Below are 23,063 nucleotides of genomic sequence, written 5' to 3'. Positions count from 1 at the left end.
AGCTTCACCAATACCAGCCCTCATTCCCCACAGGTTGAGCCCTTGGGTACCGGGGCCGGCTGGACTTAGGTGGGCCTCTGTCCGAGGTCTTCTCTGGGATGACGAGGAGGTCAGCCAGGGGCCAGCAGTGGTAGTAGGAATAGGTAGTCCGATCTGGACGAGGCGGAGTCCCGGAGACCCGGGTGCCAAGGAGTATAGGAGGAAGGCAGAGGGCGCCCGAGTAAGAGCAGGCCAAAGCTTGAAAATCCAAGTCCAGAATGAAGACAAGAGGAGCATTGTAGAGCAAGCTGAAGTCAGGGCAGGCGGCAAGCAAGGAGAGTGGCAAGGCAAGCGTGGGTCAAAACCAGAAGTCAGTAGAAGAATGGTCAGGCAAGGCAAAGGTCAAACCAGGAGACGGGCGGTAGCATAGTCAGACAAAGCAGAGGTCAATACCAGAAGACAAGCAGTTGCGTGGTCAGACGAAGCAGAGGTCAAAGCCAGGAGGTCAGTCAATGGAACAAGCAAGGTAGACATGAACACAGGAACAGGAACGGGCACCAGGATCAGGAACAGGAACACATACGAAGCAGGAACCAGGAACACGGAGGACACACAGAAACAAGCAACTCAGGACACGACCAGCATGGAGACCTGTTGCCAAGGCAAAGAAGCGTTGACTGGGCCCGGTCTTATATACTGGGACCCAGTGATGTCATCATCCAGGGCTGCGGGTAAGGTTCCCGCCATGGACCCTTTAAAAGAACAGCTGATGCGCGCAGGCCTAGGTAGGGGCGTGGCGTGAGACGGAGGCATCTCCCCATGGAGCAGGGATGTCCGCTGCAGAGTTGGGAGCACGAGGAACAGCCCGGGGTCGGAGGCAGCAGCCACCGGCCGCAAGAGCAGCAGAACCAGGCGCTGGAGCAGGCAAATGGGGGTATGAGGGCCTGGCCGCGGGCCTGCTGCAGCCAGCACTCGCAACATGCAATTTCATTTTTTATTTCTTTCAGAACTCTGGTGTGAATGCCATCCAGTCCTAGTGATTTGTTATTCTTTTTTTTATGTCCTCCAGTTTCTCATTGATTCCATCTAGTCACTCAGAGTAATCACCATCAAAAAATGTTTCTGCTGTGGATAAGACTCTGTCATTCTCTTCGGTAAGGACAGAGGCAAAGAGTTCATTTAGTTTTTCTGCTAGTTCCTTGTCTTCCCTGATTACTCCTTTTACCCCTTGGTCATCTAGCAACCCAACCGACTCCATCACAGACTTTTTGTTTTGAATGCATTTGAAAATGTCTTTATTACTTGTTTTTACGTCTATGGCAAACTTATTTTCAAATTCTCTCTTAGCCTGTTTAATTATGTTTTTCATTTTAACTTGCCAGTGCTTATACTTTTCCTATTTTCCTTATTTGGGTCTGTGTTCCATTTTTTGAATGTTGCCCTTTTGTCTTAATTGCCTCTTTCACTTTACTATTAAATCATGCCAGCAGTTGTTTGGTTTTCCTTTGACCAAATGATTCCTTGGTTGTTTTGTTTTAAATGCTGTATGTCTTGATTTTATGAATGCTTTATTCTATTCTGTGCTGTAAACACCATGGAGCATGCAGGTTATAAATCCTTCTAAATAAATAAATAAGCATTGGAAGCTGTTGAGATCACAGAATACTGCGATCATAGATCAGAAAGGACTTAGTGAAGGTAAGAGGTGAGTGGGAAGGTTAGGATTGGGGTAGGAGGGTTAGGGGGAGAGAGGGAGTGCATTGATATAAGCTGGTGCCTAACTGGGGTAGGGGAGAAGGGAGAGGGCGAGGCTGGAGGTGGCCCATTGTAACTTTCTTTTTAAACAAGACTTGGAAGAGTTTCAGGGTGTGAGGAGGCTCAGCCCAGCAGGGCACATTGTTTAAACATTGAACAGGGCTGGCTGGAAACTGGGCTGGCTGGAAACTGGGCCAATATGTCCAGGTACCTCATTTTTTTAAAATACTATTATTTCTTTACCAGCTAACCAATTAAGGCTTAAGTCACCTGACCACACATAGCCGAATAATTTTAGGATTGATCTGGTGCATGCCTAAAGTTAGTTATCCAGCTAACTTTGCCAGATATAGCTGTAAACCAGCTAAGTTAGCCAAATAAATTAGCTTTGCTCCAGAATACCTCTACATTATCTGGTTAAATTTTAGTCAGACAATAACTTATCTGGCTAAAATTTAGCTGGATAAGTAACCTAGATATTCAAAAGTAGGAATTTAGCCAGATAATTCACAAATTATCCAGCTAAATGTCTTTCAACATGGACCCCATTGTCTCTTCTGACTGTTCAATAATACACTAGTAACTCACACTGAACAAACATAAAATTGCATTTTTGACACTGTGTAACAAAAGAAAACATAATACACCACCTTACTTTAAGCTTCTTCTTCCTTTCCTAATCTGTTTTTCTACTTTTTCTTTGGCTCTGATAAAGCTTCAGAAATACAACCTCTCGGAAATCCAGCAGAGACACGAGGAAAGAAAATGATGACTGCTCAAAGGGGCATATTGCTTTCAATTTCAAGTAAAAAAAAAAAAAAAAAAGAACGAACTCATTTTCAATTCATGAGGGTACCAGATGTGATAGGCTAGTTAAAAAATGCTTGATCTTGATTGGTCCTGTTTCTTCCCTTGCCCTTCCCACTCTTGCTCCAAGCAGCCTAGCTTCAATGGCCATACTGGCTTGCTTTGAGTAGAAAAAAGCCCATAGTTTTGCTTGCCCAAAAGACTTGATTGGGATTTGAAAACACGCAAATGTTTTGTTTTCAGAGGTACTGTCCATTTATTTCATTTTCTACAAAACAAAATGAAAATTCCTTGTTTTATTTTGGATTACCCATTTATATCAAAGAAATGCACAACCCTAATCAGCACTAATCAGCAAACAGTAGTCATCTCTCCTGCTCTCACGGTTCTACCTGATTCCAGCTGCTGGTCCATCTTCCTCTTTCTTCCTCCCTGCAGCCTAGTTCCCAAAACCCCTCAGTCTTTTTCCTCCCTTGCTGAGAAAGTAGTTTGGAGTTCTAGATGCACCCATCTTCCCAGAATTTTGCCTCTCAGGAACCCTTTCAGTCTCTCAGAAATGAGGCTTTCAGTCTTGTTCTTGTGCATTCACTTTCCTGATGCTACTCCTATGCATGCCCTACACAACCTGTTTCGGCGGCGACTATGTGCTGCTGAGGGCCGCGAGCAGCACTGAGAAGCCCACAGTCTCTATTTCTCTTTGCCATGAGTGGGATAGGCCCAGTTTGCGGCACCATGTGGCTGCTCTTCGGCGGCCGCTACGGCTTGGTGCTCTAGGCGACCGCCGACGTTCGCCTAATGGACGTGCTGGCCCTGGTTGGGATATGCCTTAACGAAAACAAGACTGGGCTTCCGATCTTCCCCCTAAAAATTCAGGGCCCAGTTCAAATCACTCTAGTTACCTACAATGTCACAGACACAAGGCAAGTTCATATGCTGTACTCACAGCTAAGTAGCTTCGGTAATCACTTCAGAAAACATAAATGCCAAACTGTGTACTTCATTCTCACAGCCAGTATACTAAAGTGCCTTCCGAGAGAAAGTGATTGAGCTGGGTGAGAACTTTGTTTCACAATATTCCATTCACTTTCAGTCACAACCACAGAACTGGACCCCTTAAGGTTATTTCACTTCTGATGAGGACTTGCAGTTCTGGTTGTAGTAGGTCACAGATCAGTGGAGCTATTCAGTGTAGATGCTGGTGCTAAGGAACTGGAGGCACTTGAGAAATGGTTCAGTATAATAGGTACTTCATTTACCCTTTGGAGGAAATTTCATAATGAATTGGGGGGTGAGGGGAGGGTGATATAAAGGGGATTTCAGTTATTAACAGCCATTATCCTTAATCTCTAGTGGCATTTGTGGTTATAAAAGTTATTACAAAATATTAAATCAGTGAATAATCTGAGTTGATATGAGCAAAAACTGGTATTGCCGCTGAACAGCAATCAATCATTTTAACCATATCCTTGACCAGAAGGGCTAATGTTGGAAAAAAAATAACACTTCTGCTGTATTTTGATTCTTTGTGACTGGAACAGCTATTGGAGGAGATTAAAGCGACAGCCACAGAAATGAAACCTGATGGAACTCTTCAAAAACTGGGCATTAACACAATATAGAAGGAGAAGGGCCAGAGGATCCCTGATTGTATTGTGCCGAACATCAGTGAGATCTCACAGTGCAAGGAATTTACTGAGACAGAAGGGTAGAAGGTCTCAGAGTAAAGTGCCAAATGTGTAATTGGAAATGTACAGATGCTGACAATCCAAAAGGCCTCATTACCATATAAGCAACTGGTTCAATTACAAGGGCATAAGCGAGCATCACTGGGAGGAAATTACAAGTTTGACATATGACAGAATGAGGAATAAGAACATACTTTAACTGCAGAAATAAAACCTTACTATTGCAAAATTATAGGACCCACATAAATAATGTACGCACAGCTAAAAACATAAATCTCTAGCGTTAAACAAATACTGTATGTTTATACCATAAAATGCAAGCCTTGATAATGGAGACCAAAACTTCTCCCCTAACAGACTTACAAGAAAGTATCAATCAAAAGCTAGCAGTTTAAACCTTGGTAAGACACTCAGTGATGATGCCTTGTTGTGGTGGTCATTTTTTGAGAGGTAGGAAACATTCAGCCACTATGGACCTAAGAGAGCAGAACAGCTCTTAAAACTATTCCTCATGTAGCTGACCACTCCGTGCACTCTGTTCAGCCGGTTGTTCAAGATTTTGTAAAATGCACAATCGCTTTTAAACAAAAACCATTCCGATTAAATATACAGCATGGGATCCAATATGCATGTGAAAATTGGAGCTTATTAGGCTTTTCTGTGCAATTAAAGGGACATTGCATAATTATAGGCCTATTTACTAAGCTGTGATAATGCATTAGGCATGCAGAATGTGTCGCTCAATATGCATTAAAAATGCACTATTGCAAGAAATCAGTAATGCATATTTTCTTGTCACCAATCTCTTAGCAAAAACAAATGAGCTATATTATTTGGAAAAGCAGCTCATTAATAGGAAAGTAGATTAAAGTGGATCATGATAAACAATTGTGATCCATTTTAACTGCAGTACTTATCAACACTTCAAGAAGTGCAGTTAACATGCCACAAAAGCATCGGCAGGTTAATGCACAGAAACAACCCCCATCCCCACACAAAATAGCTTAGATAAGTCAGGGACAGACAATGCGTATAACAGGGTTGCACTTAGCTGGATAAATGCTTATCTAGTTAAGTTACCCAGAGACATTAGACCTACCATAGAGCAGGTCTAACATAGCTGGATATAACTTATCTGGCTAAATAGCACTGAATATGGAAATATTCAGCAGTATAGCTGTGCTGCTGAATATTCCATGTAAGTTAGCTGGATAGGTCTTACATAAACATCCTGGGCCTGAGACGCCGGGTAGCCGGATAAGTAGCAATATTGAGACTTAGCAGGATAAGTTAATTAGCTAAGTCTAGACCTGCTATTGAGCACATCTAGACTTAGCCGGACAACACTTATCCAGCTAAGTAGCGTTTTCTATGCAGTTATTCAGCAGCATAGCCATGCCGCTGAACTTAGCTGGATAAGCTATATCTGGCCTCTGAATATCTACCCCTCCCTCAGTTTTGAATATTGACCTCACAGTAGCACAAGCATAAGAGAGGATGAATCAGCACAAGTTTGAACTGAAGCCTTTGATGATGGTGCTAACATTTCTAAGTAGTAAGCTTATGCTAATTCAATATGTTTTGTGCCTAGGTAGAAATACTGTATATATAAAACTGTAAATGCTGAGCTCATATATTAATACTCTGTCACTTGAAACTATGGTCAACTTATGTGACCAAACTATGTCCACTCAATTCAGTTTTTGGGTACTTGCCAAGTTCCTATGGCCTGGATTGGCCACTGTTGGAAGCAGGATGCTGGGCTTGATGGACCCTTGGTCTGACCCAGTATGGCATTTTCTTAAGTTCTTATGTTCTTACAGGCTATTGCATACTTGCACGTGTGTTAAACAGTTTTTCTCAACAGGAAAAGCAAAACATAGCTGAAATAATGTCAAACCTGGAAACAAAAATTTAAGACTAACTCACCTCTCCCCCAGTGAATGGATATCTGGTGGCCAGTCTTTGTGGATATGTAATCACCTTCAATGAACTTGACCTGCAAAGAAAAAATAAATGTAATGAGTTTGACATGGGCCAGTCCCACTCAGGACTGATAGAATGTCATTGAATCTCAGATACTGTCTTTCCTGTCAATCTCTGCCATTATCTCTTACCAGGAATGCCTAGAGCTGAAAGACATAGAAAACCCAAGTTGAATTGATCTGAGTGTTTCCATATATTTTATTCAGCTCTGATCTGTCCTAAATGCTTATCAAGGGGCATTATTCAAAATCACCATAGAAAATGCAAACACATTTTCAAAGGGAAACTCTCCAGGGAGTTTCCCTTTGAAAATCAGACCTGCAAAATCCACAGGTAGAAAAATATCTGCAGATTTTGCACCTGCTATTTCTGCGGGTTGGGTTCTCAGGAAAAACTACTCACAGGTTTGAAATAAAATCCCACAACCTCCCCCTGCACAAGGGAATGCACTCTTCTGTGTGGATAAAAGTACACACGCTTTAACAGCATTTATGATTTTACTCGTGCTAAGGCTAGGCAATTTTCAAAATCCCATTGTATGTAGGTGAACACATATTTACCTGCATAAACCCTTTTGAAAATCTACTTCCACTTTCTTTATTTCATCTGTCAGTTTCTTTCGGCTTACAGATCAATCACAAGCCATAAGCCTTTAATTCTCAGCTATCGGGGGATTTCCCCTACTTTGTAATCATTTCCCCACGCATGTTAAAGCCAGCTATTGCAGCAGTAGTTCTCAGATCCCTCCAGATTCTAGAAGACATGCATCTTCAGTCTAGCTCCTAGGGAGACTATGCATGGAAAAATGAGCAAAAAATTGTATTTTCATGCATGAGCCAAAAATTTAACATGCATTAAAAAAAAATGCCACTTAAGAGATGCATTAAGCTTTAGATTGTGCCTGCATAAAAATATCCCCATAATGCGCACACCAGGATGGTAACTTTTAAACAGCCGTGCAGGCACACATGTGCGTACATTTTCTGGCTTGCGCCCAAGGCCACAGCCATTTTATAGCATAAGCGCGTATATATGCGTGCATGATATAAAATAGGCTGAATGTGCGGAAATGTGCATGCAATTTTAAGTAGGCACATGCCTGTTCATCCAAATGCTGCTTCTACCACATAAGTGGGGAGATTTTAGAAAACATGCGAGCCAACACAATTACCAGTTTTCCCAGTTTGTTCCCAGTTCATCCAGGCAAGGGATAGGACTTCCAAGCACCCTTAGTTTAAAGGCCTGTTATCTAAAACCCTTTAAAACTCACCTCTTTACTTTTTTTCTTTTCTGACTTATACGCCACCCATAGCGGAAGTAAAGTTATACAGCGGGGAATTCTGGTGCACGCTTGAGCACTCAAGTATGTACGCACTCGTTTCATTCTGAAATCCAGAAATGGCCATGCCTTGCCCAGATAACGCCCTGCCCCTTTTTCAGGAAAATGTATTTGTGGACATAGCGGCAAGTACGAGCAGACGCAGACCCCTTTGAAAATCTGCTCAGCTCATGCCGGCCCGACTTGTGCACATGTTTCCTGGTTCTGGAGCGCGCAGGGCTTTTATTATTCACCTTACTGTTTGTGTCCGTGTTACTCTTAAAAGACAGTAATTTTCAAAGGCATTTTCGCAGATAAAATGGTGCTTTACTCACAGAAATGGCCTGTTATAAAATTAACTTCCCAATATGTAGGTAAACTTACATGCGTATGTCCTGTATGTGCGTAAGTTTAACCAGACTGAGTGGAAACATTCCCAGGGGAGTAGATTTTGGGAGGGGTTTGGACTTACACGCATAACTTGAAGATTTTCAAAAGTATTTTCCTAAATTTTCACAAACATTTCCCATGCACCAATTAAGAAGTGTAATTGTGTACGGGTAATTTTGGTGGCATAATGTACGGAACAAACATACATGAATAAGTTAGTTTTTAAAATTGGTTTAACTTATGCAGGTATTTGCCATCTTTTTTAGGGTGGCTGCTAGAAAATTAACCCCTAGAAGTTTAGCGTGTATGTGATTGATCACAAAATCCAGAGCACTAACTTTAGGCTGGTTAGCAGCCTGAGCTGTACCCAGATTGAAAGCTGAAGCCCTGGGTGACCTTGACTTCTCCCAATCCCTCCATACAAAAGATATAAAAGCTTATCAGCTACAATCTCAATCTCATAACCCCACATATCACTTGCAATTACAGGGGTTCAGCATCCCTAGCATCACAACATCTATGCACACACAAACACATGCACAACATACTTGTGACAATGGGCCTCAGTGACCTCAATATCACAGCTCATTAATTTTATCATGCACCTACTAACATGTGAGGAGTCTGGATTAGCATGCATGTTCATCATCCATTAATGCATAGCATATTATTTTCTTTATATGATAAACAGCCTTCGCATGCATGCTACACTCTGGTGGATAGGCCCTTAGAAATCGCCACTGTGCAAAAGCAGAGAGTCCTTACCCTCCCCCATCCTCCACAACTTTTGTGATATCAAGTTATTTAAGAACTGGTCTAGACACTCTGTAAGACTTCCCTGTGAATATCCCTTTTTTTTTGTATAAAGGATTGTAGTGTTAATTAATCAAATTTAAAATGTATATTTATAATGCATAGTACTTCCTACGTTTGAATTTGTTTTTTGACTTATTACCACATATTCACCCACTAGGGTGAAATGCATTTCCTCAGAATAGGTATAATAGTTACATGTTGTTCAGCCAAAGATCTGATTTGGTTAGCTTTGTAGTTCTGTCAAAATCCAGTAATAAAAAATTAATTTATCCAAAAATCCTCCAAAGAAAATTAAATATTTGTATGTATACACATGATGCTGATTCAGCGTCCATTCTCCGAACCTGACTACGGCACCAGAAGGAGTGTATAAAATCAATATTAAAGTATCGGGCCCTTAATATTAATTTATTCACTCCTTCACTTATTACAGATTGGTCCCTTTACTGTCACATGTCAGTGAAAGGACCAAGTAGTTAGAGCAGCAAGCTACGACCCCCGGGAAACCAGGGTTCAAATCCTACTGTCACTCCTTGTGACTTTGCGCAAGTTACTTTACCCTCTATTGCCTCAGGTACAAAATTAAATTGTAAGCCCTGCAGGGATAGGGAAATACCTTATAGTAGCTGAATATAATCCACTTTGATGTACACTTTGAAGTGCCGAAAAGTGAGATAAAAAACCTAAATAAACAAGTAATCCCTGTATAAGCCCGTCTGTCCTTGTAACCAGGACTAACAATGAACACAGTTTTTGATATACAAAAAGCACACTGAGAAGCAATGTGGTTACCAACTTTTTTTTTTTTTTTACTGATAGTTGATTTGATGACTGAAAAATATTTACAGCTTTCAATTCAGTGTTCAAATGAAGTCAATAATTATAGGAGAGCAGAAAGATTTGATAAACTTGTGACCTCACTCTTTTAGCAAAGTCTCTTGACTTCTTTGGAAGTACACTTCTTAACACTTGATTTCTTTAACATCCCAGTTACTCCAGTTTATCCAGATTTGAAGATAATTCAATCATCTTTTCACTTCCCAATGTTATCCCCGCTTCTCCCACAGTAGGGTGGCTAGAAGTGCAGTCCCAATACCTTATCAGAATATAGTCCCAGATCTCATACCTTTCCTGAGTCTTCATAATGCCTTCTGAAACTACTAAGTGGGTATTCCCTTGTCAAGAACCTCTCACTTGAGTCAGTAGCATATACATCCTTAGAAACACCTTCAGTTCCTGTTGTTTTCTGCAATGGGCAGAGCTCTCTCTTACAATGATTCTTTAAATCTTCTGGTTCTTTCAGACTGAAAGACACCTCTCACCCAATGGACTGGTAACTGAGCCCCTGGTTCTGAGGGCACACAGCTCCAAAACAAAAATAGTCTTTATCTCCAAAAAGGGGAAAAGAAAACAGATGCAGGAAGGGTGGAAAAACGTCCTTGTCTCCCAAACTGAGGAGACAGTGCAAAAAGACAGCTAAATGAAAGTTGAAACTCCTCTGCATCGGGTCACTGTCAGATCCACAACCTGGAGGAGGAGTAGAACATTGTAGGTCTTCCCTACCCCTTGATATAGCCTTAAACAGGGATGCTCCAAGGATCTCACAAGGAAAACTCTTCAAAAATTGATTTTAATGATTGAAAACAAACAGAAACAGGTCATGCGGAAGGCTGACCCCCACAGGGAAAATCCCAACTCCTTTCCATCAAATGAAGAAAAACTATACACAGGAGACAAAGAGCTCCCGTCTGCATAAAGGTCCAACTCAAAATCCACGAAGATTGATGGTGCTTGAGGATAATAAACAGTTAGAACACGTTATCCTCAGCTCCCACATTGGGGAGCAAAAATCTAACCCTCTCTGCATAATTCATTTGTGAACCTTCCCAGATAGTTAGTACATTCCTTTTAGTAAGGGAAACCAGAGGATCCCTTCAGTGGTTTGCCCCATTGCAGGGAAGGAGGAGAGTTTGCTCATCAGGTTACTTGCATTCCTTGGACTATGCCTTCCTGCAGCTGAGAATGGTTGCCAGTTAAGGAACTTTTGCTTTTGGGTCTTCCTTGCTTGTCTCTAAAGTGGGGGAGAAGAAGTGTTCCTGGCTTGTGCTGCCTATATTCCCCTGGACTGTGTTTCCTGCACAGCAGAGATTGGCTGCAAATCAAAGGGCTTTTTTTTGTTGGGAATTTGCTGGTGGTGTTTCTGAGAAAGGAAGGAGCATAGGAAGGGGCCCCCAACCTCCTCGATTGGTTCTCCATGGAGAATCGGCAGCAGTAAATGGTGATAACCTGGCAAGCCATGAGGTTCAAGATTGGTCAGGAGGTTAATTGAAAACAGCGTGGACGGTGGTACTCCATATCTGGATCTTGATGTGAGTTGGGGCTGCAATCACACAAACATTTTTAATGTTGTTATTCAGTTTAAGTTAATTGTGAAGTAAAAAATGTGTTCAGTTCCTTCTTGTGAAAGCTGTTGATGAATTTGAAAGACATGAGGCTTTGCACAATTCTGTGAACAGGAATTGCTGAAAGACTTACGCCTGCCTCCCAGTTTCCAGCTTTCTTGGACCGTCTGCAGCTATGTGGGACACTAGACGCTGAGGTTAACATCACCTTTCAATGCCTTGGCCCCTAATAAAGCGTGGCGCTTTGAAAAGTGTGCTGGAGTCGCCGAAGGACTTACACCTGCCTCCCTTTTCCCAGCTCTCTTGAAACATCTGCAGCTGTGTGGGACCCTAGACTCTAGGGCTGATGACACCCTACTTGCCCCCTGATTACGCAACGGTGCTTTGGGCTCTTTTTCCGAGAAGCCTTCTCTTCGTTTTGGCTTTTGCTGTAGCTCTCCTTGCCTCACTGACACTGCTCCTTCTTTTTATCCTTTTTCTTGTATGGGCTAGGTCCGTTATTTGTTGTCGGCTTCTCTTACATCTCCTCAGAGAACTATTCCACAGATGCTTGCTGAGGCTTTGGAATCTTCTATTTTAGGGGGATAACCATCGTTGCTGGCGCATCTAGAGGAACAGCTATGTGCCAGCCGGAGGATGAAACATCTCTCAGCCCTGATTGCTGTTCCCCACCTTTGGTACTGGTTCTTGTCCTCTTCTGGTTATGAGGTTAGTACTGTTACAGCCTCGGTTTCAGGGTTTTCCTCAGGAAATACCAGCATCTTCTGTGATACTGAAATCTGTCAATTTCAGTCTGGAGAATGTATGGAAAGCTATTGTGAATTTGGACAGCCCTATATATTCTAAATTTGGAACTTCGTCTTCTAATATTGAGATCATGAGAGATCAAATATCTACTAATCAAACAACTCTGGTAAGTCAAAAAGTGAGAATTAACATTTTGGCATCACATGATTTAATGTCTCAAAGGTTTCGAGCTGCTGTTGTTATAGATAGCACTGTCATTAATAGAAAGTTAGAAATTTTGAGAACAAGTGGTTCTTTAATCTTCATCTGTTAAATTTTCCACAGACTTCTTTAATAGGTCCTATGAGCTTGTTAAAAAATATATGTACGAAATATTAGGTATAGCTGAGGACTCTCCCTTTGTTTTCTAAGATATACTATATTCCTAATGTTAAGAAAGATAATCATATTGCTGGATCCCATACCAACTTCTTCTACCAGTTTTAATATGACTAATTTCCTAGAACAATCTAATGAAGTGGTCCCTGAACTTGCAATTTTGTTAATTTCCTGCTTTCTGAATTAAAAAAATATGTTATAATGCATTTATATTGTGTAATAAAGATACTGTTTTTCTAGGACAGGAGATTAGGATTTTTCCTGATATATGTGAACAGACTCAAGCTAGAAGGAAAGAATTTTTTATCTTTTCATGAAATTGTGGTTAATTTAGGGGGAGAATTCACCTTACATTATCTTTCAAAGTGTATTGCTAAATTGGAAAATAACAGATAATAGCTTTTTTGATCTTCCTCAGCTGAAAACATTTTTGGATGGTAAGATCACTTCCATGCTACATCTACTCCAATACCTTAATGCAACAGCTTATTTGGCTTTATTTTTCCCTAGTAATTAGCTTGTTTTGTTCTAGATAATGCCTTTTTATTGTCCCTGTTTAGTCCTTCATACAACTCTCTTTGGTGAACTTGGGTTAAATATAATCTTTTCTTTTTGCTTTTTCTTGTGGATGTTAATATAAAAGCACAACCCTTCTTTTCTGTTTCAAGCTTTGCTTGTTTTAGTATTATTTTGAAATCATAAAGAATTTAAAAAAATAATTCTTCGAAAATCATATCCTGAAAATAATGATGTATCTTCTGTTGCCTGCACTCTGCCCTCACTTTCTATTTTTGGGACCATGGAGAGTATCCCCCAGCCCCACCCCGCCTTTCCTTCTGTAGCCCAGGAAACACAATCCTGGGTTAGCGCTCACTGTTTTTCTTCTCCTGAAACCCAAGGAGGGGATTCCTGGACTAGTGCAGACCACATGACAGGGGAGCATGAGAGCATCTGCATGACAGTCATTTCTACAATGGTCACCATAACATCTGCCAAAAAAAACCAAAACTGTATTCATTTCTAGACCATGTGTCACTTTCCTCCTAAGAAAATTAATTTTGGCATAACTACAGCTTTTAATCATTTTCAAGATACTTCCACAATGTGCATAGAAGTACAGGAAGTGCTCTAACAAGCATCCACACTGTGTGGAACTCTCCCACTGGATTTACGCACGCAGGGGGGTTACGCGCGTCGCCGGGCCTATTTTGCATAGGCCCGGCGACGCTAGCAAAGTCCCAGGACTCGTGTATGTCCCGGGGCTTTGAAAAGGGGCAGGAAGGGGGCGGGGCAGGGCATAAACAGCAAAATAAAGGTAGGAGGGATTTAGGTAGGGCTGGGGGATGGGTTAGATAGAGGAAGGGAGGGGAAGGTAGGGGGAGCGGAAGGAAAGTTCCCCCTGAGGCCACTCCGATTTTGGAGCGGCCTCAGAAGGAACAGGGAAACCCAACGGGGCTCCCCTAGGGCTTGGCACATGCAAGGTGCACAAGTGTGCACCCTCTTGTGAGCATCGACCCCGAATTTTATAACATGCACGCGGCTGCACGCACATGTTATAAAATCGGGCGTAGATTTGTGAGCACCGAGTTGCGTGCATAAATCTACGCCCGTGCGTAGCTATTAAAATCTGGCCCACTGTGTGGAACTCCCCCACACAGTAGTAGAGGGATATGATCCCTGCCAGGAACTTATGACCTAGATTGGCCACTGTTGGAAACAGGAAACTGGGCTTGATGGACCTTGGGTCTGACCCAGTATAAAAAATCTTTACTGGGTCAGGGTTAAACTGGTAAGCCATGGATATGTGGATTCTAAAATGATGCCCAGTGGTTAATAGTTACTTGAGATAATCACATCAAACATTCTACCAAGCCCAGTAAACATTATCAGAATTTCACACAAGACTGCCATTGCTCACATTTATTTACTGGTTGTGATTAATTCTCAAGATAAAAAGTTTAAAGTTGGATTTTCTATCCCCAAGAAAATATCATTGAAGTTTGCAAAATCTCACTAAATATTCTGCATAAGCACAAAATTGTCGAGATAGGCGGATGGATGAAATCTGGATCTGAATCATAAGAGGCCTAGTTACTTCTTGTAAGTCAAACTGAACTGATGCAACTGTAGTTACTTATACAGATGAAGCCTTCTAATATGTTACCATCCCAGTACAAGGAACTGCTTAATCCCTTGTTGCAACCTAGCAGAACTTCTCGCTTTGATTTTTTAAAATTGGTATTTATTACTCTTATTCTTCCAGAGTAATCTGTCATAATCAATCATTCCTAATGTGAACCGGCAATGGAAAGGATGAGATAATTCCATGCCTGTCTTTCAAATACTACTTTGTAACACAAAATAAAATCCAATACACTGAGCAGCAAGTTATTGAAAAGCCACTGGGCTGCTGACAACTCGCACCACAAATTATTGACCAATAAAAAGGTCTCCCAAAATTGAAGAAGCAATGATAAACTGTGATATTGACCTGGAATGCAATATGGTTCCGTTTGACATCCTGTAGCCGAAGAGGAAATGCATGAACAATTGAAGCCCTCACCCTTCAGTCTTTCAGACAACATTGGAAAGGAGTTTTCTCATTTTATGTCTATGGAAAAACATGCTTTGTACACCTGACCCTTTCTGTAACTTCTTTAAGTATTTTGCTCAGTCTTTAAGGCTAAACAAAATTATACTCCAAAAGGTCACAAAAGAATAATCAGGGTACAGCTGATTTAAACAATTACCTTGTTCAAAATGTCTGTGAATTCAGTATTTGAAAGAGTTTGAAACAAAAACACATGGAATTAATGTTAACTCATTACAAGCTCCTGTTGACCTTGCTACTTCGTGAATACCTTATAAATAGGCAGGTAGATGAATTAGTAAAATCATTAGATTATTTCGAAAGACATTGACCAACTTCACCAATTTGTACTTTATTGTTTATACATATGATGCATATTTTTCTCAAATGCCCATTTTCCTGATTTAAAACCCAGGCAGCATAACCCAGATCTTCCAGGAGACTTTCTCCCATCTCTTCAATCCTCTGTCAGATCTCCTAGTAAAACAGGATTAGTTTCAAACAAATGGAGAAAAAGAAACAAATAGGGTCCAATTTATTTCTTGCTAGGGACCTCAAAACGAATTGTGAGGGACCCCTGAATTAAATGAATCATATTATTTTCATTCATTTTGAATAGAATGATTTCTATAAGCCATTACAGTCAATGGACTCATAGAAATCAATAGGAAAACAACAGGTGTACAGTTAGGAATTCATACAAAGTTTAGAGCAGCTAGCTAGTAGACATGGGTAGGATGGACATGTTGTTAAGGAGACAACAGGGATGACATATTTCAGCAAAGCATTTTTCCAATCCAACCTATCGCTGTGCACCAGGTACAGTGATGCTGATCTTGAAGACTGAGCACGTCAGAGATTTGCTGTGCATTCCTTCTAAAGGCATTATCTATGAAGGAATATGCTAGTTGAGCTCTGAGATCTAAGTTAACTTTTTCCAAACAACTTTTTCAGTGCTTCCCCGTTTTTGTAATTGTCACTGTGGCAGTCACACAATAGAGGAAAGCACAGCCAAAGTAGCAGCACTGTGTCAGAGAAGCTATGTCTGTGTCAGAACAAACTTGGTGTTCGTTTTTTTTCTTTGTGGAAACTGGAGGCAGACTACAGAGTTGCTTGCAGAGCTGCTATTGATTTTGTTTGTGCCTAGGCAGTGGGCACAACTGAGCATTGAGGGCAGGGCAACGACTGAAGCATACCAAGCTGTCTCGTGAAGCCTGTCACTAAACTTAGCTCAGTATTGTAAGTACTAGTGCACAGTCTCTACCCCTTAGGGGTAGATTTTCAAAAAACGCGAATAGGCGTACTTTTGCTGGCGCATCAGGCGCCAGCAAAAGTATGCTGTATTTTAGTAGATACGCGCGGAGCCGCGCGTATCCACTAAAATCCTGGATCGGCGCGCGCAAGGCTATGAATTCTGTATAGCCGGCGTGCGCCGAGCCGTGCTGCCTACCCCCGTTCCCTCCAAGGCCGCTCCAAAATCGGAGCAGCCTTGGAGGGAATCCTCTAACGCCCTCCCCTCATCTTCCCCTCCCTTCCTCTATCTAACCCACCCGCCCGGCCCTGTCTACACCCCCCCCTTATCTTTCTCCGGGGATTTACGCCTCCCGGAGGGAGAAGTAAATCCCCCGCGCGCCAGCGGGCCTCCTGCGCGCCGGGCCGCGACCTAGGGGTGGGTACGGAGGGCGCGGCCACGCCCCCGGACTGCCCCGGGCCGTAGCCATGCCCCTGTACCCGCCCCCAAAACGCTGCTGACACGCCCCCGAAACGCTGCGACGACCGGGCCCGCCCCCGACACGCCCCCTCAGAGAACCCCGGGACTTACGCGAGTCCCGGGGCTCTGCGCGCGCCGGTAGGCCTATGTAAAATAGGCTCACCGGCGCGCAGGGCCCTGCTCGCCTAAATCCGCCCGGTTTTGGGCGGATTTAGGCGAGCAGGGCTCTGAAAATCCGCCCCACAGTGTGATACTTAGGGGCAGATTTTCAAAGGGTTACGTGCGTAACTTATTTATTTATTTATTTATTTATTGTTTTTGTTATACCGAGTTTCATGATAGGCATCACATCAACCCGGTTTACAAATAACAAGGAGTGTAAAGCATAACGTAACGTAAAAAACAATATTTTCAATAAGAACCTTGAACTTTAAATACAGTGAATCAGAAAAAGGGAGAGGGAAAGTTACAAAAAACAAGGAAAATAAACTTGGGATGGAAGGGGAGAAATTGAACAGCACAATATTTACTTACATGCATAACCCCGAGAAAGGGTTATGCATGTAAGTAAAGGTAAGGGTTTACTTACATGCATAACCCCGAGAAAGTGCCCCTGCGTGCATAGGCTCGGCGACGTGCGCAAGCCCTGGGATGCGCGTATGTCCCGGGGCTTTGAAAAAGGGGCGGGAAGGGGCGGGGGCGGGACCGAGACCTCCGGCACTAAGAAAGGTGTAACTAAGACAACAAAGGTAGGGGGGGATTTAGGTAGGGCTGGGGGGCGGGTTAGTTAGGGGAAGGGAGGAGAAGATGGGGGGGAGTGGAAGGAAAGTTCCTTCTGAGGCCGCCTCGGAGGGAACGGGGAAAGCCATCGGGCTCCCCTAGGGCTCGGCGCACGCAAGCTGCACAAGTGTGCACCCCCTTGCGTGCGCCGACCCCAGATTTTATAACATGCGTGCGGCTGCGCATGCATGTTATAAAATCAGGCATAGATTTGTGCGCGCCGGGTTGCTCACACAAATCTATGCCCGCGCGCATATGAGAAAATCTGGCCCTTAGTGTAACATTGTGTCTGTGTTCCCTGCACGCACACATTAGCGTGGCATACTCAGCAGGAATACAGCCCCTCCACAATTTCAGCTTGGTTCTCCTACCCTGTTTGAGAATATACTGGGGTAGTTTGTCCAAAAAAAACCCTCATTCAGAGGAAGAAATACTGGCACAAGATAAAAGATGCTCAAGAGAAACCTTTTCCTGTACTGAATGTCATAAGAGGTTAGAGCTGTAAGTGGGAAGTCATGCAAACCCACAAAATCAGGAAATAAAATAATAAAATAATAATAAAATTTTTAAAAAGCCAGAGTTCAGGTACAAGGTATGGGAATTTTTTTCTATAAAAATAAACAACCCTGACAACTTACTATAAACTTGGCATGTGGCTTCTCCTCAATTTACCAAAGGAAAAGATCTTCATTCTTTACTGAATGCTTCCCTTTCTTAGTAGGTAATACTTAGTGAATTCTTCTGTTCCAAAAGGTACCATATATTAGGATTTCATACATTCCTTACACTGGGACTGTAATAGGAGGATCTTTTTTTAATCACTGTGCCAATTCTCCTCTCTGATTGTAAACTGTCAAAAGGTGGGGTTCTATACTCTTCTCTGGAGATCAGGGTTTTGCTAGGATTTGGCATTCTCCATCCAGATCTTTATCCTGTGGATTTTGTGACTTTTTGCATCATTCCTTGCAACTGCTCACACAAACTTCTGCACATATCAAATTCCAGCTCTGACTCACTGGACACTCTGAACACCGGCCCTGAAGAGCATGCTTAAAACATCTCTTGAGCACCACCACAAGGGGTCAAAACACAGAGATTAACACTGACTGGGAAACACCGTGTGGCCTAGGGGCCACATATGCTAGAGAACATATAGTAAGGGTAGCTGTTCTTGTTCTTTCTTAGGAGTCTATTTGTTGACTTGCATTAATGTGATAATGCATGTTGCAGGCATTACCACATGTTCAGGCCAATGCAAACTGTGCTGGCCGCAGTGCATGGCTCGACAGGTGGCTGGATGTGCGTTTTGGATGCATGTCCAAAACCCCGATGCAAAACGAGGGTTAGTGTGTCCAAACTACGAGTCCAACCAAGCATGTAGCTAATAGCACTCATCACACGTAAGTCTATGTTAATGAGGCTATTAGCTATTTCTCCTGATGCAAAAAAAATGTGTGCCAAACATTTTTACCCTCAAAAAATAACGCCTGCCCCGGAGCAGAAAATACTGCTTTTCTGTAGTTCCTCCAACTTAATATCGTGGCGATATTAAGTCGGAGGAACCGAAAAAAGATAACTCTAAAAACCAACAAAAAAAAGTGTGCCAGCAGTCATGTTAGGAAAAAGGATGCTCAATTAACAAGCATCTATTTTCCTAACCTGTGAGTGTGAGTGTGCACAGGTTAGGAAAAGGGACGCTCGTAAAATTGAGCATCTGTTTTCCTAACCCGCTGACACCCACATCTCCTGGGTGCCCACTGCTGAGGAGGTACTAGGAGCACATAATTTCCCCTAGCGCAACCTTTTTACCATGGCAACCCATTTAAAAATAACATTGGTGCCCCGGAGAGGATCATTGGCATGTGTTAGGAGAGCAGGCACTCAATCATGAGTGCCCGTTTTCCGCAGGCCGAAATTGCATCATCCTGGTTGTTAGTAAATAGACCCCACTGAGATTAATGGGCCTGCTGATTGACAATATCCATTCTCACCCAATGAAAAGGAGAATGGCTAAGGTTTTTCCCATTTTGGTCCATAAAAATCAAACCGGATCTGTTCAGGGCAGGGTGTCCACTGCCAACACTAGACATTTGTTCAATGTGCTACATATGGCCAGGAGGGTAGGGCAGGTCCCAAAAAGCAAGAAGGTAGGTGATCTAGAAAAGTCATTAGGATAACAAAGGAGGTAGATGCCAAGGTCTTTTTCAATTCTTTATTGAAGGCGGATATGTGTTTAAAAATTACAGCCCGACTCTGGCCGAGTTTCGCCATTCACATAACGGCTGCCTGAGGGGCTAAAATTCAATCATAAAAAACATAATCTTTAGTAAAAAATATGAATAAATAATAGAAATAAAAATCGATCTCAAATAAGATAATTATAAATAATTAAATACTAATAACTCCAAACATTAATAAGAGATCATTATTAAACTCCAAAAATTTAACATTAAAAAATATATTTCTTTAAACAATTACAAATGGTGACATTATATTAAAAACCTCTACGATTAAAATTTGCCTATACCAAAAATCAATTCCAATTAACTGAGTTCATAATTCAATTAATAAATAACAAAGAAGGTTATGTTTAATGATAAAAAATATCTTGAGATTTTTTTTTTTTTAAATAGTTTGAAAAAACCTTGAAAATAAATTTACCTTAGATATGTATGTTTGGACTCAGGATTGCTGAGCAAGCTATAGGCTTGTGCATCAGTGTGATCTGTGCATCTATAATCCGCAATAACACTGAATCTGTAAAATTGTATGAATAATTGTGTATATATTGTTGTTGCTGTGAACTTACATTTATTCGAAAAAGAAAATCTTATTGATGGAACTGTCTATTTTGCTGAGTAGACTGACCTTATCTCTTTTAAAAGTGAATCTTAATCATGTAGATTCAATTCTTCTACTGGCTCCTAAATTCAAAAACCGTTATGGTTATATAGTGCAGTGAAAATAATATGTTTATTTCTGAGTTACCTAAATGTGAACTAATAAGTGCATAGAGAACCACAAAATTTGTACTCCCTAACTAAAAGTGTTAATCATTCCGATTGTGAATAACAATTATACTGGGAAACATACGTAATGTAAATGATTGACATCGTGTACTCAGATTCAGGAGGGTAGGGCAGCCAGCTCTGATTTTTTATGATATCGAGGTGTTTGGTGGATTCTCAGGGGCAACAGTGATGGTATCTCCTACAGGGAGGAGCCCCATAGGGAACTGTAGCACAGGGCTAAACTCAGATGCAGAAACACAGAGAATATATCTCTTATTATACAGCTTGTCTGGTTCACCAGAGGTGGGAGTAGTGAGTAGATTAGATAGCAACAGTCTGTGATCCTTGGCGTAGGAGACCCATCCCACAATGGTGGTGTAAGGTCCTGATGCAGATGTCCAGTAAGGCACTGAAGGAGAGACAGACTGGCAGATGTTATAATACACTCCCTTGTAGCTGAGTAGATAAAGTTCCCAGAGAGCAGTAGAGAGAGGATAGATATCAACAGTTTGTGATCCTCGGCAGAGGATACCCATTCCACAATGGTGGTGTAGGGACAATGCAGATGGGCAGCGAGGAGCTGTAGATGGACAGACTGGGAGAAATAGTACTCACTCACTGTAGCTGATAGGTAGGCACCAGGATAGGCACACAGGGTCTCGAGGAGCGAGTACCTGTAATTAGGATAGGCACCTGGAAATAAGCAAAAGGCCCCCGAGGAGCGGGTACCCAAGTTAGTAGAACATCAGAGGGTGAAGGTAGCTTCCAGCAGTGTAGAAGCGGCAGAGCAGCTTCAGACCCTCTTCAAAAGGTTGCCCATTTACTGACTCGGCAAGAGTCAGCAAATGGGCAACCTTTTGAAGAGGGAAGCAGTGACGTCACTCAAGGGGGACATCCCCGAGGTTCACGCCAACACTGCTACAAGATGTGAGGCGTGTGTGCGCGCGCGCCCTAGGAGGCCTCAGGTCAACATGGCGGGACGCCGCGCCAGAGCTGCTCCGGGGAAACCGGAGGGTGCGGCAAGGAGACGCTACGGACGCCATTCTCCCGAGGCTGGTGGAGAAGGCTGAAATAGAGGTGAGGCATGTCGAGCGAAGTCATCTGAGACCGACGGATGCAACATGATTATGTCTTTAAACATGGAAAAAGCTTTTGATCAGGTGAGCTGGGCATACCTGTTCCACACTCTCGTGATTGTCAGATTACCGAATCAATTTCTGATGTGGATTTGAGCTATGTATTAGAGATGTGAATCGGAACCGGAATTGGTTTGGTTCCGGTTCCGATTCAAATCTTATAATTTTTATCGTCCGGCCCGATTGTTTTTTTGTTTATTGGCTGCGCCCGATCTGATAAACAAAAAACCCACCCCGACCCTTTAAAACTGACCCCTTAGCCTCCCCCACACTCCCGACCCCCCAAAAAAGTTTTAAAATTACCTGGTGGTCCAGTGGGGGCGCCGGGAGCGATCTCCCGCTCTCGGGCCATCGGCTGCCACTAATAAAAATGGCGCCGATGGCCCTTTGCCCTTACCATGTGACAGGGTATCCGTGCCATTGGCTGGCCCCTGTCACATGGTAGGAGCACTGGATGGCCGGCCAATGGCATGGATACCCTGTCACATGGTAAGGGCAAAGGGCCATCGGTGCCATTTTTATTAGTGGCAGCCGATGGCCCGAGAGCGGGAGATCGCTCCCAGCGCCCCCACTGGACCACCAGGTAATTTTAAAATGTTTTTGGGGGGGTCAGGTGGGTGGGGGAGGCTAAAGGGTCAGTTTTAAAGGGTCAGGGTGGGGTTTTTTTTATCGGGCCATCAGCGCCATTTTTATTAGTGGCAGCCGACGGCCCGAGAGCGGGCGATCGGTCCCGGGGCTTCCACTGGACCACCAGGTGATTTTAAAACATTTTGGGGGGGTTTGGGAGGGTGGGGGAAGGTAAGGGATTAGTTTTAAAGGGTCGGGGTGGGTTTAGGGGTTGTTTTGGTGTGCCGGTTTTCCCGCCCCCCCCCCCAAATAACTCCCGTTAGTGGACACAAACCCGATTAACGATTTTTCACGATAAATCGGGGGAATTTCTATTATATCGCACTCTTTAACGATTTTTGACGATTTAAAAAATATCGGATGATATTTTAAATCGTCAAAAAGCGATTCACATCCCTACTATGTATCATCGTCCCAGGGCATGTGTCTTGATTAATGGCTCACTAACTCCCATTTTTGCTATTGCTAGGGGCACTCGTCAAGAGTGCTGTTATGATTTGTGGGTATGTGGGCCCTTGGCCCGAGATGCGAGTTGTTACCACCTGTGGGGAGGGGCCCCACAGGTCTGCACTGTCGGGAGGCGAGGTTAGACACAGCGAGGAGCTCTGGGCGAAGGTTATGGAAAGGTCCCGAGGAGCCAGGAGAATACCCCAGTAGAGAAGCAGGCTAGAGGCAGTACCTGGGCAGGGATCCCGAAGGGAGAGGCACCAGACAGGCCGCAGAATGGAAGGCGCAAGACTGGTCATGTAGGAGGTACTCTGGAGAGGCAATTCCGAGGGGAGGAGCTGCGTAGCATAGAGGATGATGATGCAATGCCGTAGGTCAACCCACTGAACAGGGAAGCCTGAGTCAAGCCTCTACTGGTGATGTATGCACAGTCCCGAAGAGCGGAGTAGTGCTGGCAGTCTCGATACAGTATGTAGACACGACCCCGAGGAGCGGGGA

The 23,063-nt window shown here is 43.0% G+C and overlaps 1 protein-coding gene across 3 annotated transcripts in view; it reads right to left on the bottom strand.

The window, feature by feature from the left end:
- CPNE4 (copine 4) overlaps nucleotides 1–23,063 on the bottom strand; it is a 988,906-nt gene that overhangs the window by 848,064 nt on the left and 117,779 nt on the right. For all 3 annotated transcript variants that reach the window (XM_029589334.1, XM_029589333.1, XM_029589332.1), the window contains exon 2: nucleotides 6,156–6,225. Coding sequence is in view for 1 of the 3 variants with exons in the window: in XM_029589332.1 (XP_029445192.1) it covers nucleotides 6,156–6,225 (70 nt within the window). In the remaining 2 variants the exon portion in view is untranslated. The remainder of the gene's footprint in view (nucleotides 1–6,155; nucleotides 6,226–23,063) is intronic.

The sequence above is a fragment of the Rhinatrema bivittatum genome, chromosome 2 (assembly GCF_901001135.1).
Source record: "Rhinatrema bivittatum chromosome 2, aRhiBiv1.1, whole genome shotgun sequence".
Classification (NCBI taxonomy): domain Eukaryota; kingdom Metazoa; phylum Chordata; class Amphibia; order Gymnophiona; family Rhinatrematidae; genus Rhinatrema; species Rhinatrema bivittatum.
Note: the sequence above shows the minus strand (reverse complement) of the source record. Positions and strands in the feature narration are given on the sequence as shown.